General features: G+C 35.8%; 1 protein-coding gene across 1 annotated transcript in view; it reads left to right on the top strand.

Annotated features, from left to right (window-relative positions):
- Positions 1 to 2,261: 2,261 nt before the first annotated feature.
- LOC144451795 (uncharacterized) overlaps positions 2,262 to 19,052 on the top strand; it is a 29,753-nt gene continuing 12,962 nt past the window's right edge. The window contains exons 1-4 of the mRNA XM_078142698.1: positions 2,262 to 2,346; positions 14,338 to 14,441; positions 17,094 to 17,249; positions 17,574 to 18,483. Coding sequence (XP_077998824.1) covers positions 2,262 to 2,346; positions 14,338 to 14,441; positions 17,094 to 17,249; positions 17,574 to 18,483 — 1,255 coding nt within the window. The remainder of the gene's footprint in view (positions 2,347 to 14,337; positions 14,442 to 17,093; positions 17,250 to 17,573; positions 18,484 to 19,052) is intronic.

Genomic DNA, 19,052 nt, shown 5'->3' with positions numbered 1-19,052 from the left:
TATTATAGGGTAAATAACAGATTTGCTGTGGATTTAAGTGTGTTTCTTTGAAACGTCATAGTAGTGGCATTAATCCAACACTGAACAAAGAACTACATGTATGTACAATCAGTGTATAGTGGTAGATACAAGATACAAGAAAACTTCATTATCTCCCGTAAGAGAAATTGCGGTGATTTGGTCCCATACATTAAACACATATTGAAATATACATGAAGAATAAATATACAGTTTTTGTCTTAAAAATAAACTTCGAACTTTAAAAGACTCCCCAATACACTACAAATTACAAAATTACTATTAAAATTGTATTAATATTACACTGCTGAGACCTCTGCAAGTCAGATATATTGATAAAACAAAGCAATATAGAATAAAGATCTTTTTAAAAAATCATGTTTATACGTATCTTCTGGTGGTATTCTTTTACCAGTGGTACGTAGAGTATCGTCACCAGGTGACCTGTATTGATGACTTGTAACTCTCATTGTGTGTACTCTGTAAAGTGCAACTTGTGTCTCTCAACCTTTCAACTTTTTGGTTGAATGGTTTGCTGTACATCTATATGTGTAGCTATAGATGACTGATTTGAACATTGAAAAAAAAAAAAAAACGTGAATGGCCTATTTTACATAACTGTCTAGCATTAGGATTAACATTTTGGGGAGGAAGCAGCTGTCTTACAAAGTTATTGAAAAGGTTGGTCCGGAACAAAACAATTATCCTAAGTCGTATGTAATCCTTATGACTTCTCTGATGGAATAATACTAATTTGAGATACTGGAATTGAAACATTAAGCTTCAAAGGCCAGCTTAGGATTCAATTTAACATCTAGGTAGTTTGGCAGAGGTATAGAAAAAGTTAGTCTAGTCTAGTTCCTATACAGTTTCGTTAGGATTTATACATTACTCACAGTCTAGTCAAAGTCGTTACTCTAGAAGTCCTGAGATCATGAGATGTAATTTAAAATTCATCCACAGCCACTCCCACAGTCATTAACATCATGTCTTTGTTAATCAATCACACAATTCTAACCAATGACACAGACAACCATAAAGTTAGTGTTTATTGGGGCAGTTACAAAATGTATGTAATGTCCAAATATGGTATATTTGTCAGCTCAGGATGCTACTTATAGTTATACACTGTTTACATCACTATAGCAGCTGGGATTCACTGATTGGATGAACAACTGTTTTGTGCTGATTGACAGACTTTGACCAGACTGTAGCTATATATAGAAACCACAGTTGGCATCCAGACTTAAAAAAAGTCGGTCATGAACAAAAGAATGATCCCATGTAATCCTTTTATTTAGATACAGTAACATTAATGCAATGGCCCAGGATTGAAACAACACCCTGTACACCTCACTATTGATATACTAGTATGAAATTAGAGTCTTGCTTCAGATGATATACCGCAATGAGAGTTTCAACAAACGTATGCCATTATTAAACCAATATTTCACTGGGAAATCGAACTATCGGCAAGCTAAGATAGACACAACCTAAAACTGCTTGTATTGTTGTTGCATGTGATATGTTACACAAATAGGTGATAGTGATGCATATGTGTTGGTTATATGGATATAATCACCCTGTAATCAAGATAAAGTAAACAGTGAATGATGTCAGGGGAGGACAATAGGGAACTTGCTAACCCGCCATGTTGAATGCTGCTTCATGGGAAATGTGACAATAAATACTAATCAAATAGTATTGTAAACAATAATGTTACATTGTTTTTAACCACAAATGATCAATTCATAGTTACCCTGACAATTGTGGGAGGTTTATGTTATTGGTAGCTCCTGATTAGGTATTACAATAACCACAGATAATCCCATAGTCCTTTGCGTCTGAGCATGCTCAGTCTGGATTACAAGTTCCCTATTTGTTGTCATAGTTTATCACCCTACTGTGAGTATAATTACAGCTTCATTGATTGATACATGTAGCTTGTATTAATATGTTGCATATAGTATGTTTGTTTAGTTTTGTTTGTTTGTTTGTTTTTGTACTGGGAATTGCTCCCAGCAAGTTTCTGTAATGTAGACATACACATATACATTTGTACATGTACACACAAACACATAGAACGCTACAGAGATCTGTTCAGGTTTGGGACTACATGACAGGGCTATGTAATTTTAGTTTGTGTCTGTTACGGCAGTGTAAGATTGCTGATAGTTGATTTTGCCATTGTCATAGTTTTCACTGACTTATTGTGTAGCTTTCTCATCAACAGTACTGTAACAATGGATGTACATGTAGTTCCACCAGATATGAAGGTGCCGTCTCTCTGTAAGCTCAAGCCATCTAGTGTAGAAGAAAATAGGATAGGTAAGTATTTATTTGTGTGTGTCTGTTTGATTTATGTTTGGAGAAGATCAGAGCCAATGACCTAGACACCTGTGTGCCCTCAAGGCCAATTTGATGTGCCACTGACACACTTAATTTGAAGTGACGCACCAAAATTTGTTGTTCCCCTATCTCTTACTATGTGATGACTCAGAAGAAATCCCAGTTTTTCTCATTTTGACTCACAACAACAAAATGTAGCTATCATTAGAGGGCACACTGTCATGACATAGTCTCGGTCACTCAGACTCTTGTCATTGGGGACCCTTGTATAATGACTCCCACCCAGAGAGAGGGGGGAAATAATTAACGAAATGTATACTATGACTTCGGGTTTAAGTTAGGGCAAATGCAGCATTGTAAAGTGCACTGCCAGGAATGGGATGCCGAGAGTAATCCCAGGTAATTCAAGCTCCTGTGCCACATGTTTGACAGTCTAGAGCAACAGGTACCTATTAATTTCAAATAATATAATTTTACAAACTTTATCTACGGCCTCGTTCGTATGATTCATGCTTCTTCTTAACCAAAAGCAAAAGTCACGTAAATTTTGTTTAATATTTCCCAAACTCTTGAGGGTGGCCACCACTAAGTGTGAATCACAATAACAAGAGTCCGAGAATCGAAATTATCATGACCTAGAGTGACCAGGGTATAAATCTTGTATTTTCTGTTCGAACGCATACAACTTGGCTTGCACATACTATGGTGATTGCACTCAAGTACAATAGACGTGTGCTCTGCTAGGGGTCCACGGTGTACATGTACGTGTATGTATAACACCTGTTACCAGCAATGAAAACAAACTCTATTGAAAAAATACCACTTCCATAGACATTTAATTCTACATGTACAAATGTACATACGAAGAAATGCAAAATGGATACATTGTACATTTTGTACTGTGATCATAGTCGGGAATTCCATGCATAGATGCTAGGACAGGACATTTCATTACATCTAATATATTTATAATGACTGGATTACACATATTTTCCTTGATATATACATGGCTATCCCCTCATTATTGGTCAGGTATCGTGTCAAATTATACCGTTCTTGTGTTTTATAGTCTATTAGTCTTTCATTCACTTCTATTTGGTAATTATTTTCTCTGCATACAGACACACATTTTAAAATGTTTTCCTTCAGAGTATATGAATAATATATCCACAGATTGATCACCTTACTAGTCTCAACAGAGCAATGCAAGTACATGTACATACATGCTTGCTTTCATATATTGTCTTGATAGTCCAGATGTACATACATGTTTACACTCATATTTAGTTGGCCTCTAAATAAGGAATTAACATCATAACTAGGCAAAGCCCACACGCTCGCGCAGGGTAGATTTATTTGTGACCGGCTACCTCACGATATTGTAGATAGTGCCCTCCGTGTGGAGAATGCACATATTATATATAGAACGCGCATGCGTAGTCATTGCACCGCCAAATGAAAACCACCAAAAAAACATCGCATAGTATATAGCTTGCATACGTACTAGTCATTGAACTGCTACGCAGCTGCTGCACGAGCTATTAAAAGTGTTTTAAATGCACATTGTATCACTATGGTGATATATATATGTACATGTATATATATGTTTTTGTACATGTATGTGTATGTGAATATGTAGACGTGTGTGTGTGTTTACATCAAAGTAAAGGCTGCCAACCTAAATAACTTATAAAAAAAAAACATGCACATTCATACTGTCTCTCCTAAAACAAAATATTAATCAATTTAATTATGTTGGACCTGACAAAGACCGAAGGACCGAAAGATTACAGACTTCATTGTGTCGTATTCTTAACTGATACATTGTATATTGATTGGTTCTATTCAGAGAGTGTATCAATCAGTCGATGTGGTGTTTAGCTGAATGCAGGTAATTGTCTGCAGGGGATTGTTAAAATGCAATTTATTGAAATAGTACATGTAGTTAGTCACATGCATTATTCTTAGCAATGAAAAATGTAATAGGACTAGTGCATATTTTCTATAGCGTGTTGTGTATATGATGATTGTCTGTTCTCGATGGTTTATCTCCCCTGGTAGACACTACACTAGCATGCATGTATCGTCTGTAAATTATATATCTATGCTTACATACATTGTAGTGAAATTGAAGTCATAGTACTAATTAATACAGATTTGTGTTAAGATGTTTTTAAGCACTTGCTGAGTTTATTGCATATGAAACTTTATAATATATTTCATTGAAAGAGTATACATGTACCTGTTCTTTTGGGAAATAAGTAAAAGATAAGCTTTTGGGAGCACATAGATTGTATGAAGTATTTTTGGATTGTATGACTTCATATTTATAATATAAAGTGCTTGGTATCTTATAGTGGGTACAGGACTGTACATACACATGTAGTGTTCTCTCCCAGTGGGTACAGGACTGTACATACACATGTAGTGTTCTCACCCAGTGGGTACAGGACTGTACATACACATGTAGTGTTCTCACCCAGTGGGTACAGGACTGTACATACACATGTAGTGTTCTCACCCAGTGGGTACAGGACTGTACATACACATGTAGTGTTCTCTCCCTGTGGGTACAGGACTGTACATACACATGTAGTGTTCTCACCCAGTGGGTACGGGACTGTACATACACATGAAGTGTTCTCTCCCTGTGGGTACAGGACTGTACATACACATGTAGTGTTCTCACCCAGTGGGTACAGGACTGTACATACACATGTAGTGTTCTCTCCCAGTTGGTACAGGACTGTACATACACATGTAGTGTTCTCTCCCAGTTGGTACAGGACTGTACATATACATGTAGTCTCTCCCTGTGGGTACAGGGGACTGTGCATACACATGTAGTGTTCTCTCCCTGTGGGTACAGGACTGTACATACACATGTAGTGTTCTCTCCCAGTTGGTACAGGACTGTACATATACATGTAGTCTCTCCCTGTGGGTACAGGGGACTGTGCATACACATGTAGTGTTCTCTCCCTGTGGGTACAGGACTGTACATACACATGTAGTGTTCTCACCCAGTGGGTACAGGACTGTACATACAGATGTATATATAGTGTTCTCTCCCAGTGGGTACAGGACTGTACATACACATGAAGTGTTCTCACCCAGTGGGTACAGAACTGTGCATGCACATGTAGTGTTCTCTCCCAGTGGGTACAGGACTGTACATACACATGTAGTGTTCTCTCCCAGTGGGTGCAGGACTGTACATATACATGTAGTGTTCTCTCCCTGTGGGTACAGGACTGTACATACACATGTAGTGTTCTCACCCAGTGGGTACAGGACTGTACATACACATGTAGTGTTCTCACCCAGTGGGTGCAGGACTGTACATACAGATGTAGTGTTCTCTTCCAGTGGGTACAGAACTGTACATACACATGTGTTATCTCCCTGTGGGTACAGGGGACTGTTCATACACATGTAGTGTTCTCTCCCTGTGGGTACAGGGGACTGTGCATACACATGTGTTATCTCCATGTGGGTACAGGACTGTACATACACATGTAGTGTTCTCTCCCTGTGGGTACAGGGGACTGTGCATACACATGTGTTATCTCCATGTGGGTACAGGACTGTTCATACACATGTAGTCTCTCCCTGTGGGTACAGGGTACTGGTCATACACATGTAGTGTTCTTTCTCTGTGGGTACAGTACTGTACACAGTGTTGTCTCCTTGTATGTACAGGACTATACATCAAGGACCTTTTTTGTCTCAAACTGTGAAATTTATATTACAAGGCTTAGGGTTGTGTGGAGATTAGGACAGATTACTAACTCAACTTAATTATTCATCACAACGTAAAAACATTCCATGATTCAGAGGAAGTCCCTAATTTGTTAGTTGTGATTCAAGATCACTCCATAAATATAATATATTGGTTGGTTTTCCTCACATTACAAATAGTGGCAGAGATGCCAGCAAAATAATTTAACCCCAGATAATTTGCATCTTTCAACACGTTTTATGCCACAACTAATAAAAAAATATGTAAAAGTCTATGCTAATTAACTAATACCAGCAAATTTTGGTCAAATTTAAGGCTGTGTTTACATGGTGACGTTTTCAAATAAAAACTAGTAATATTCAATAATATAATCATCAATGTCATGTGTTTACAAGATTGGCAGACAACGTTTTACATTGAAATACTGATGAACAATAGCAAACAATGCTGTTGCACATGCATAACCGTAGCAAAACTGTTTATTGTGTGTGTGTGCGTGTGTGTGTGTGTGTGTACATCATTGATGAGGTCATTCCAGCAGTCAAAAATTTCGTTTATTTGCGTGATGAAAATTTGAATCATTCCTATTTCTCCTGTTTATGCGAACTCTATCAGTATAGTACACACATTACTAAAAAAAATGCTTGTGCAAATATCACAGTGTATTTTAAAATGTACAAAATATTATATGGTCGTTAAATTTGTCATTTCTGAAAATATCAAGGCAATGTTCAGTTACGATTGACATTAAGATAATTGTCTGCTAGGGATGTAGGGAAAAATTGGTCTTGAACAAAAGAATCTATTGTAATCCCCGTGGCTCCACTGATAAAAATAGTCCCATTAATCCAAGACTGTTTTTTTTTCTAACTTAGGAGTTTAAGAGTAGGAAAGGATACAATGTAGGTACATTATAAAATGTGGCCTCAGGTAAAATATTTATATCAGTCAGGTATTTTACAGTTTCCTTACTAAATTAAGGCACTAGATGTGGAAGTTTTAACCCACCCCCAGCCCCACCCCCACGTTTATTTTTACTAAGCATTACAAGCATTGAGCAAAACCACTGAAATCAATCATGATTCCTATTTTGAAGATTCACCATGTCGATATACCTGTATACAGTACAAAGAAATAGATTGCCTTGAGTACATTTCCTATCAGATGTACGATTTACTGTATCCATTATATCTCTTAATAGATACAATCATACAAGTATGGCTAGCTGTAATGATACAGTCCACCAACATACAGGAAAAGAGTCACATGTTTACTTGAATCCAGTCACATGGGGATTGTTTTCATAGCACCATTTAAAATAAACCACTGCCTACCAATGGCAAAAACAAATACAAAAATCCCACACGACTGGATGAGGTTTGGGTATTTGTTTTGGATTTAATTTGTAAAACTAATTTATCACCTGACTTTCTACTTGAAAAATAAATGTGAAGCAACAATGACCTATAGTCTGTATTTGAAACTCAATACATTGCAAAAAGCTAGTAGTAGAAAATGTGTACATACAATGACATAGATTTGACATATTTTTCAATCTTTCGTAATTTTATTAGCACAACTGAACTGAAGGTTCAGTAGTGCTATAGGCATGGCAAAGTGTCTGTCTGTCTGTGTGTGTCTGTGTGTGTGTGTGTGTGTGTGTGTGTGTGTGTGTGTGTGTGTGTGTGTGTGTGTGCGTCATTGATGAGGTCATTCCAGTGGTCAAAAATGTGCATTTTCGAATTGTCACGTTTTCGTTTATTTGCGTGATGAAAAACTGAATTAAACTTCTTAAAGTCAAAAACTGCTGGACTGATTGCTTTAATATTTGGTGGCCATGTTACTTCTGGTGTCTCGTTGGGAAATCATTTGACATATTCTTATTCTTTCGTAATTTTATTGAGTTACAAATAAGGACATGACATATGTTGTTTCACCTTGTCTTTTCAAGTAGGAAGCCATTATAACATTGCTGTATAAATTCAAAATGCAAAATAAATATCCAATCCTCATCCATATGGCCACTTTCAACCATAATAAAACTACATACACAATGTACCTCTGTAAGGTTCTTAAGTATGTCAGAAATCTCAAATATTCGTCTTTGGAATTTGCTTCTACTTTTTAATCAGCCTACGCAAGTTAGTCTATTTGAAAGAAGAAGTTCACGCCTCATTTATTCCAGGGAGCTTTCACTTTTAGGTTAACCTTATAGATCTAAGGTATTATTGTATTCAGATACTGTATTTATGTAAATGAATGGAGTTTATTGATTTTTATCAAAATAGAATCACAGATGTTAAGGTCAAATTGAAAATAGATATATGGTATACTTATGTTTCACTTTCTCAGTGTTTTTGTTGAAGCCTTAAGCAGGTAAAATCTACCAGGGTTCTTCCCCTGTCTTTTTACTGAGGTTTCCAGACAAAATTATGGTGGAGTGTATGGAAAGTAAGCAACTTTTACCCCTTCCTGTTTCTTTCAATTTCATTCTAAAAAAAGTTACTTTTATTTTCACATAAAAGGTAAAGATGGACTGTAAAATATAGTTACTTTGGATTGTAAATTGGAAACAAATGCAGTGTTTCTGTCTGTCTACTACAGATCTTGATCATGTGATGATTGAATGTTACAAATCGTTAGGCCTAAAAAAAAAAAAATATTTGTATTGGTTCCAGTTACCGACCTCACCTAGTTTTTCACTGCTGACCCTAATCTTTTTTTTTTACGTTTTTGAGAAAAAAAAATAAAATCGCGAAAATCTCACAAGAAATAGTGGATGCGGAAACTGACATCAACTTAAAAACAATATAAACCTGTTCTTCCAATCTGTAATGGGTGTACATCTGATAGGAAGAAATAAATAACAAAGAGACCATATGGAAAACAATGGAAAACATAATTACCTGTACCTGAGCTAGACACTTGCATATAAAATAAAAAATCTACCTACCCCACATACTAGTATTCTAAAATTGAGCACAATCGGAACCACACAAATTTTTTTTTTACGCATTATCAATAATAATTTTAGTGATTTTCATATTATATATGAATATTTCAACATCTACAGTTTGGGATCCAATTCAATTTGATACCAATATTGAAAAGCATTGCTTCTCAGTAAATTATTCATGGACTCTTTTCCTTTGGCCAAATAAAATAAATCTTGTGTTTTCGGTAACCCAGCTAACAGTTTAAGCCACAGACTCTGGATATTTTTTTTTACATTCAGAAAAGTAAAAGGGTGCAAATTTGCTTCTATTTCCATGTAAATTTTCTTGGCACATCTCAAATTTGCTTCTATTTCCATGTAAATTTTCTTGGCACATCCAAAATTTGCTTCTATTTCCATGTGAATTTTCTTGGCAAATCCAATTCCAGAGAAACCGTTCTTTACAGAGAGTAGATACAGGCCTGTACACTGTGTTCAGCTCCTTCATGAAAATTTGTCTTCATTTACTTCCTATACACCTAATCAAACTATCACTGTTGCCTTCATTTACTTCCTTTATACACCTCATCAAACTATCACTGTGAGGAACGTGTGTTTGTCTTTGGGTCTGAACAATTCCCCCCAAAATATGAAATAAAATAATATCCTGACCTACATGTATCTACCCTATTTTATGAAGTCGTGTATTCGGAAACAATTTTTTTTTCATTTTTACCTAACATGCTATAAAGCGAAATTACCTCATAATGAAATTAGTAGCTAGTGATTGAATATTTCTATTGACAATTAATATTTAATTGCAAGTCAATTTCCCAAAAAATATGAAATAAAATAAAATCTTGACCTACATGTACCTACCTTATTTTATGAAGTCGTGTTATCGGAAACAATTTTTTTTTTTCATTTTTACCTCACATGCTATAAAGCGAAATTACCTCATAATGAAATTAGTAGCTAGTGATTGAATATTTTTATTGACAATTAATATTTAATTGCAAGTCAACTCTTCCGTGCACGGTATGGATCTTAATCTACAAGATTCAGTTACATTTCTTTGTAGAAGTATAGCTTCCATTGTGCAGTTTTTTTTGTCCTCCTTCTTTTTAACCATTTGGACTTCCTCTTTTCGTATTCACCTGAAATATTTGTATTGCTAAGTACGGCAGTAGCATCATGATGGGTACAGACACAACAGGTACAACCCATTTTTATGTAACCATTCACTGGCTCTGTGTGATACAACCACACAGAATCTAATAACAAAGTGCATATTCTACCACTCAGATATCAGATGGCAAGATCACAATTTATTGCTACATTTCGTCTATAATGAAATAAACCATTTAAACATACGTGTACTGCAACTACAAATTTAACTAGACACAGACACATAAACATCAATGGTTGATGTTTGCATTTGATGTCTGCATGATCAGGGGTGAACAAATCATTTTGTGAACTGGTGGTCCCCGGACCAGTGCCTTAAAAAATCCAGTGGTCATGCTGAAAGAATTAGTGCTCCCAGGTCCTGCTAATTTGAAACATTAAATCTTACCTATGAATCTGTATATTCAGACGACTTTTTAACACAGTTATTAACAGTAAGGTACTGGTCCGATGGATCAGACAAGGTACAAATGTAAAATTTGTGTGGTCAGACCCAGGACCAGTGGATTTGTTCACCTCTGGCATGGTTTCACTTGTGCTCATTTTATATATCTCACAAGAAACAGTATTCATACATAGACCCTCCATCAACAATCTTGCCATCTTAAAGTGTAGCATGTGCAGTTTCCTATTGGTTTCTGCATGGTTGTATCAAACAGAGCTGATGAACAGTAACTTGAAATGGGCTGTAGAACTTATTCATTTTATAAATGATTGTGGTACCCGAGGACCATTTCACATCTGTATAGACTTTGCAAATGTTATGCCAGTATTGAAGCAGAAATGTATCACTCAGTACATATAATGATTGTTCGTACAATATTGTTTAAATCTTCCATGGACCATTCAGCTGCTTTGTTTATGAAGTTGAATATTCTAGATGTTTTCAAACTTAATAATTATTTAGTAGGCTCTTTTATTTATGGTTGAATCCACCAATAATCACTGCATTTTTCATATGATTATCTCAGAATTTCTAGTCACGACTATGATACTCAATTCTGCTTATATCAAAATCTATGTCCATATCAGGCCAGATCGAATGCAGGTCAATTTTCTATTTCTTTTTCTGGTGCAAAATTTGAATGACAACCCTGTCAACATAAAATGTTAACTCTTTATATCGTTTCAAACAAATCTCCAAGCAACATCTACTGGCATAGTATAACTGATCAACTGTATATATTTGTACTTTTAATCATGTGTTTCATTTTTTGAGTCTATTGAGTACCTTGCTGTGAATTTCTGTATATAAATATGTGAGGGGACAGGCCCAGACTAGCTGTAAGCTATTTCCTGACTCTCCATTTACCCACTGTCGTGTTTATGTGGGGAAAATAAACTGATGATGCACCAACCACAGTTTGACAAATAGCCATGCTATACTGGAAAATATGGATTCCAAGCCACAAATACATTATATACTTTTACTGTACTGTAGAACAGGACTGTCCAGTATGGATTCCAAGCTACAAGTACATGTAACTTCTAGTAGTAATAGCTTTAAGTGTTACCCTAGAACAGAACAGAACAGTATGGATTCCAGCTAAGGAGAACAGAACAACTTGGATTCAAGGCTACAAATAGCCATGCAGCATTGCTACAATGTACATGATTGTACATGACATACAATAAGTGTACATGTCATGTATACATGTATGTAGAACAGGACAACTTGGATTAAAGGCTACAAATAGCCATGCAGCATTGCTACAATGTACATTTGTACATGATTGTACATGACGTACAATAGTGTACAACATGTACATGTATATACATGTAGAACAGGACAGCATGGTTTCCTGGCTACACATAGCTGTACATGTACTTGTACATGTATATACTGAAGAACAGGACAGCATGGCGATCAGGCTGCAAATAGACATGCTACATGTACTGTACACTGTACATGTACAATGTACGTCAAGCACAATATACATAACATTACTATATCTTACAACAACATGAATTTGTTGCCATAAATAGCCATGCAACGTGTATGGCACAGTATGGTGTAGAACAGGACAGGCCTCCAGGCCAACTACATGTACTGTAAAATATTCAAAAAAACAACAGGCCTCCCATGTTATACCTGAGTACATGTACTATATACAATATATGTACATGTGTATGATAGTGCTACATGTCTTGAAGTCGGTGTCAGTATTTATTAGGAATGATAGGAAGGTAAAATCTACCTGAAATCCACAGGTACATGTAGGACTTTCTTCCAAAGACATTTATGTACTTCATGTAAGCACAATTATTTGTACTTCGATTTCATTTCTTCCCCTCTGTTTTCCTTATCGATCAGACTTTGAGAAAGTACATGTAGCATTGCTAACTAGTGGCGAACTACTGGCACACCTGCTGCGCAAGTTACATTTGCACGGCACTGTACATGAAAAAATACATATTAGATGAAATATAACAAATATATGGGACACGTTTCACACATTTTAAATTCCAGTCTTCCTCCTTTGCTGTATGTTAATTTGTTACCAGGCAGGTAAAGTATGTAGTGGGGATGTGTCAACAGTAATTATACAAATTTAGTATGCAATAAATTTCACTTTATAGCACCTTTCATTCCCTTAATACCATTGTACATATTTGTTTTATTTATAAATCTTCCAAATCAGTGAATGTATATTTCAAGAACTTACAATTGCTCAGAATCAGAGAGCATATCATGTTTGTTAATACACTAGATGTTGTAAAAGTTCTCAAAATGTCAGAGCCTATAAATAGTTTTGCTCTACACTAACAGTTGTAGATGGACACATTTATCTGTTACTCCCCCTGGCAGTGATCATTTTCATGCCATTTTGACATTTCTTTATTCATTTGGTATATATTTTTAGCATTTTAGTCTAAAATGAAAATGACATTGCTGTGAATGAGACCATTTTCACACTAACATGTTAGCATTTCTTTGTTAGTTATGAATATCTATATACTCACAGTCTAAAATAAAAACCGATATTGAACACAAATTTACAGAAATATGTACACTATTGTCACTGTAAATGGAGTTGTTTTCATGTCAACATTTTAGCATTTCGTTGTTAGTTTGGAAAATCTTTGTAAATACTGTCCAAAATAAAAACCATAAACGGAAAAATTTACAGAAAAATGAATTTTTGTTGAATAGTTTTGACAAGAATACACTTTTTATCAGTCTTGTCAAGTGTCTAAATATAAGAATGGTGTTCTACTTCTGTGTAGTGTGTACCAGTGAAAATGAGCAGAGTAGCTCAAAATAGATGACTATAAACTGCAAGAATTGTAAAAATAGATTGCATAATTTAGTAGTATATAAGTTGTATTTAATACGTGTAAGTGTACACAGTCCAAAATTACATGTTGTCTTTGTTATGATCAAACCTTGCCACAACTCACAGTGACATGAATTATCATACTATTTCTATATGAACTCTGACCTCTTTATGAACATTTTGCAAGACGGCTTGACGAGTGACTAATGTACGTGTGTTTTATGTCTGATCAGTAGCGAAGGAGTCACTGCCCCTTTCCTTAGTTAGGATTAACATTTAGCTGAAAAGCAGAAGTATAGGAAAAGCTGGTCCCGAAGAATAGAATAATTCAAAACGTTTATGGCTTTACTGATAAGTTAAAACTAATGTGAGAACCTTGGAAAACATTGATTCCATGGCTTTTCAGGTTGTATGTACATGCAATTGGGGTTAAAAATAAAATATGTCATTCAGTGTGCCCTCAAATGATAGCCAAATATTGTTGTTGTGAGTCAAAATGAGAAAAAGCTGGCATTTCTTGTGTGTCACCACATAATAAGAAATAGGGGAACACCAAATTTTGCTGTGTCACTAGAAATTGTGTCAGTGGCACATCAAAGTGGCCTTGAGGGCACACTGATATCACTTCACCTACACGTATGATAATGTTTTAACAAAATTCACACAAGTGATGTGGTTTGCTTTATCATGCACAGGTTCTGAAACCACAAAGAGAAGAATTCTTGCCTGTATTATCTTGTTCAAGGAGAGCATGCATTTTCAAATTAGATGATAAAATTATTCTAACATTGTGACCTACATATATTTCTGTGTTCATTGCTCAATAGGTGCATGGGCTAATGAGACTATTAAAGAAGATACAACCTTTGGACCGTATGAAGGAGAAAAGAAGAAAATCAGTGATAACTGTGACCCCTACTACTCATGGGAGGTCAGTTTGTGATTTTAAAGTGTCCAATAGTATCAGGCTATTAACAACACATGAGAAAAACCACACATCAGGAACTATTTCAAATGAATTAGAAGGCATTGAAACAAATTTCTGGTCAAGTGGTGCGACAACCTAATTTTTTTTTTTTTTTTTTTTTGATTTTTTTTTCTAATTCTCAACAAACCTGTCACTCAATCTATTATTTATGGCAGTTACTGTTCTTTTTATTTAGTACTTTAGTAATTAGAGCAAGTGTGAATGTGAGGTTACAAACACAGACTGGGTCTATGTTGTTTCACATTGATTTTTACTAAGTACGAAGTCATGAGAAACTTGTTTTTATAAATTACAAATCCAAAATCTTTCGGGCCAGCCTGATGATTTAGTGGCCTGGGACACTAGGCTGGTGTTAATTTTGAGCCCTGCACTAGGTGGCTTACAAAAGTCAGTGTTTTAACCATAGATGGACCCAGTTTCCACAATGTTGCTTAAAGTGGCCATATGGATGAGAATTTGGTATTTATTTTGGATTTTTATAAGATAAAACAGCTTCACTATGTTTTTCTACTTGAAAAAATAATGTGAAATAACATATACCAAGTCCATGTTCACATCTCAATAAACAGCAAAATATTAAACAAAGTGTAAAATGTTTGTTATTGTACGTACAATAACAAACTTTTTACACTTTTTGCATCTTTTTGCAATGTATTGAGTTCTGAACATGGACTTGGTATATGTTCTTTCACATTATTTTTTCAAGTAGAAAAACATAGTGAAGCTGTTTTATCAAATAAAAATCCAAAATAAATACCAAATTCTCATCCATATGGCCACTTTAAGTTACATGTATGCAAATATATTCTTAATATTATATCAGTGTTTTATTTAACCCTTTGCGGCCGGCAGGCGCCTGAGGGCGTACTTCACCCTAGACTCCGTTGCAGCCGACAGGCGCCTAAAGGCGTATGTATGCAATGCAACCTTTGACTCGAACGTATGATGTCATTGTTCGTTATAGGGGGGTATTAGTAATTCAATTGCCTAGAAATTGCCGCCAAAAGTCCATTGATATGTATATTGCTGTTTACCATAACACGACGAAGAGGTCAACGGTCAAAATTCGTAGTTCACGGAAAATTTATCAATGAAAATCTAAATATGGCGACCGAAGTAAACAACGAACTGTCAGTGGGTGACATGATCGCTGATATTTTTTATTCTTCATCTGATTCTGACTCAGAATTTGAGGGATTTACACCGTCTGACATAGAGGACGACGTATCATTAGCCAGGTTAGTTCGACGTTACTCAGATGACGAGGCAGAATTAGATATGTCACCCGATGACAGCGACTCCAGTAGTAGTGATAGTACGTAGTGACGACGACTCGATCGAGTGGTCGCGCGACATAACTGATGTTGATGACTTTGAATTTAACGAAAATTCAGGAATAAATTTTGATTTCAATGATAAATCAGCGAAAGATGTTTTTGATTGTTTTTTCACTCCGGAACTTATGACCAAAATAGTAACTGAAACTAACCGCTACGCTGATCAATGTCGTCGTGATCCAAACAACCGGAAGTCTGCGTGGGAAGGTATATCCGTCGATCATCTTGAAGTGTTTTTAGGTCTAACTTTAGCGATGGGATTAGTTGACAAGAAGGGGTCGTTCAAGGAGTATTGGTCTGAATATTGGCTAACGCAGACCCCTGCTTTTGGAAAACATATGCCTCGTGACATGTACTGTCAAATCTTAAGATATCTACATTTTGTTGACAATGAAGCCCTACCCACTGATCGAAATGACCCTAATTTTGACAAACTTCAGAAAAAAAAACCTGTAATTGATGTCGTTGTCAGAAAGTTTAGAGAAGTGTATACTCCCGAGAGACAACTAGCTTTAGATGAGACCATGATCAAGTTTAAAGGAAGGTTAGGAATTAAACAGTATATAAAGAACAAACCCAATAGGAAAGATACTAAGTACATTTGTGGATCATGTAAAGTTAGAATGTGCCCAACGATATCATTATATGACTGATTACCAGTATAATGATCCGGAGTGTGCAGGTAGAGATTTAGCTAGGAAAAGGAGGAAACTGTAGAGTAGGGTAATTGCAGGGAAAAAACAGAGTAGGGGTGAGTAAAATAAACTTTATTCATAGTTTTGGATGGATTTTATTTTAAAAAAGCAGTGAGTAAGAAGAATAATCAATAATATCATTTGCATAACAATATGCTAATTTGCATAACAATACACTTTGATACACTGTAACATGTTAACTTTACATAAACCACATTTAAGTTGGGTCAGTTGTCATAGAAACAAAGTCCTAAGCATATGAAAGTTATAATGTTTTGACAAGTAAGTCTCTAAAATTTATTCAGGCCCTAGGGGGTCCTGTATAGGGCCACCTATACAGGAAGTAAAGGGTTAAGGGCGGTAAGTAGGTAAAATCTACCGGGGTTCCCACATCATTTTACCGGGGTTCCCCACCTAAACTATGATACATTGCATGGGAAGCACTACCAGTTTTACCTCTTTCCCCCTTTCTGTTACCGGGGTTCCCAAACCTTAGCAAAAACACTGTATATTGATGATAGATCCTGAGAAATTCATTACTTTTTTGTGTTTCTTGTTTTAAGATCAAAGGTCCCAAGGGGAGAAGGTTATTCTGCATCGATGCATCTAATCCAAAAAAATCAAACTGGATGAGATACATCAAATGTGCTCGTTATTACGAGGAGCAAAATATGGTTGCTATGCAACACCAGAAGAAGATTTACTACAAGACCATCAAGGTGAGATATACATATAAACAGATGATACTTTTAACTCATTCAGATTTGAACCACGATTGTGTCTCAGTCAACCCAGCTGTATAATTGGGGATTTGGTAGGATAGAGGTTGCAATATGAATGCTTTAATCCTATGCACTTATAGAGGCTGCAATGGATTGTATGCTTCCCATGAAGTTAAGGAAGTATAAAGGGCTGTTGTGTCGCTATAAATCCATGCCAGGGGTAATAAGTGTAAAGTGCTTTGAGCAGTGTGTGAAAGCACTATATAAAACACCAACATTATTTTACTTTCTATTTATGATTACGTTTTATATATATTTCAGGACATACATGCTGATGAAGAGTTGTTATGTTGGTACAACATTCCTTTACCATCAGAAGAAACTTATAACTTGACAAATAGTGCTGTAGCCACTCAAAGCACAGACATAAAAGGTGCGAAAAAAAGGGGCCGGAAAAGAAAATATAAGAAAAGAAAGCCAATTACCACAAGCTCGTTACTGAAAATTGGGGGAAAGACAGTAGGCAGACAGACTACCAATTCAACGAAAATAAGGAAGATATTGCTAATAGATCAACACTTAAAAGCAAAAGGGATTGGTCGAAGAACCAGGAGTAGTGGGGGTGTGTTTGATGATGCTGTAGATGATGATGATGATGATGATGATGACGATGACGATGATGATGATGAGGAGGAGGAGGAGGAGGAGGAAGAAGGAAGTGAAGAGGAGGAATCTGGTGAGGAAGAGGAAGAATGTCACACTGACAGAGACAGTGAAATGAAAGATGAAGAGGAGGAGGTGAAAGATGGGGAGAAATATCAGGAAAAAGAGACTTATGAGAAAGTGTGCATTGTTGATATTGAGCAAACGGTGCGTGCATGTGGAAGTGAACAATCAGAAGAAAATGAACTTAAACAAGAAGACAGTAAACCTACTGAATTAGAAAGAAAATATAAACACTCCATAGAAAGTGATCTGGTAGGAAACGCAGCTCAAGAAAAGGAGAGGGTAAGCAAACTTACCACATCTCTCCTGGATAGTGACACAAAGGAAAAATTGATTGTTGGAGAAGAAGATGAAACTACTGTCAGCAAGGAAGAATATAGCCTTGATAGTACAAAAGAGTGGTGTGAACAAGACCTTGACAAAAAAGCTGATATAACAAAGGATGAAAAATATATTGGAAGTGATGATCTACCAGAGCTTGATAGGAATTATGAAAAAGATACAGGTAATGTTTTTTTTTAAATTTCATCAAATTGTTCTTGTCAATATTTCATTGATAAATCACATTTGCATTCATTGTTTTATATAGAAACATCGCGTATGATGTACCTTGTTATGAAACAGTGTTGTATCTAGTCTTGTAACAAGATCTTGGATCTGCTCTGGGAAGGTTACCAGGGTGACAGTACTTCTAGTTTGCAGCTCCTGATGTGTACTTGATATCAAAAGAAAGCCAGTTTGTCTAACACTGCTAGACTATAGCGTGTATAGTCATACAGAAACTTAACATACCCTCATTCCCAAGTACAGGGGGATCTCACATATCATGTACAGCTGTAACTGGGCTGTTATTTTTTTTTTACAAGACAACTAACAATATATATATATTGAAAATTGTTATAATGCAAATAATTAGGCATTGGATATGTTAATTAGTGGTCAAATTTATCCATAAGTAATACAGTAACAGGTTGAAATACTGATTGCATCACGTAACCTACATGTATTTTTGGGTGTGGACTCAAAAATCAATTTGATTGGAATTATTGTACCATACTATGTAGCTACACAAAT

This window comes from Glandiceps talaboti, chromosome 21 (assembly GCF_964340395.1).
Source record: "Glandiceps talaboti chromosome 21, keGlaTala1.1, whole genome shotgun sequence".
Lineage (NCBI taxonomy): Eukaryota > Metazoa > Hemichordata > Enteropneusta > Spengelidae > Glandiceps > Glandiceps talaboti.
The sequence above is the reverse complement of the archived record's forward strand: the minus strand, read 5'-3'. Positions and strand labels throughout refer to the sequence as shown.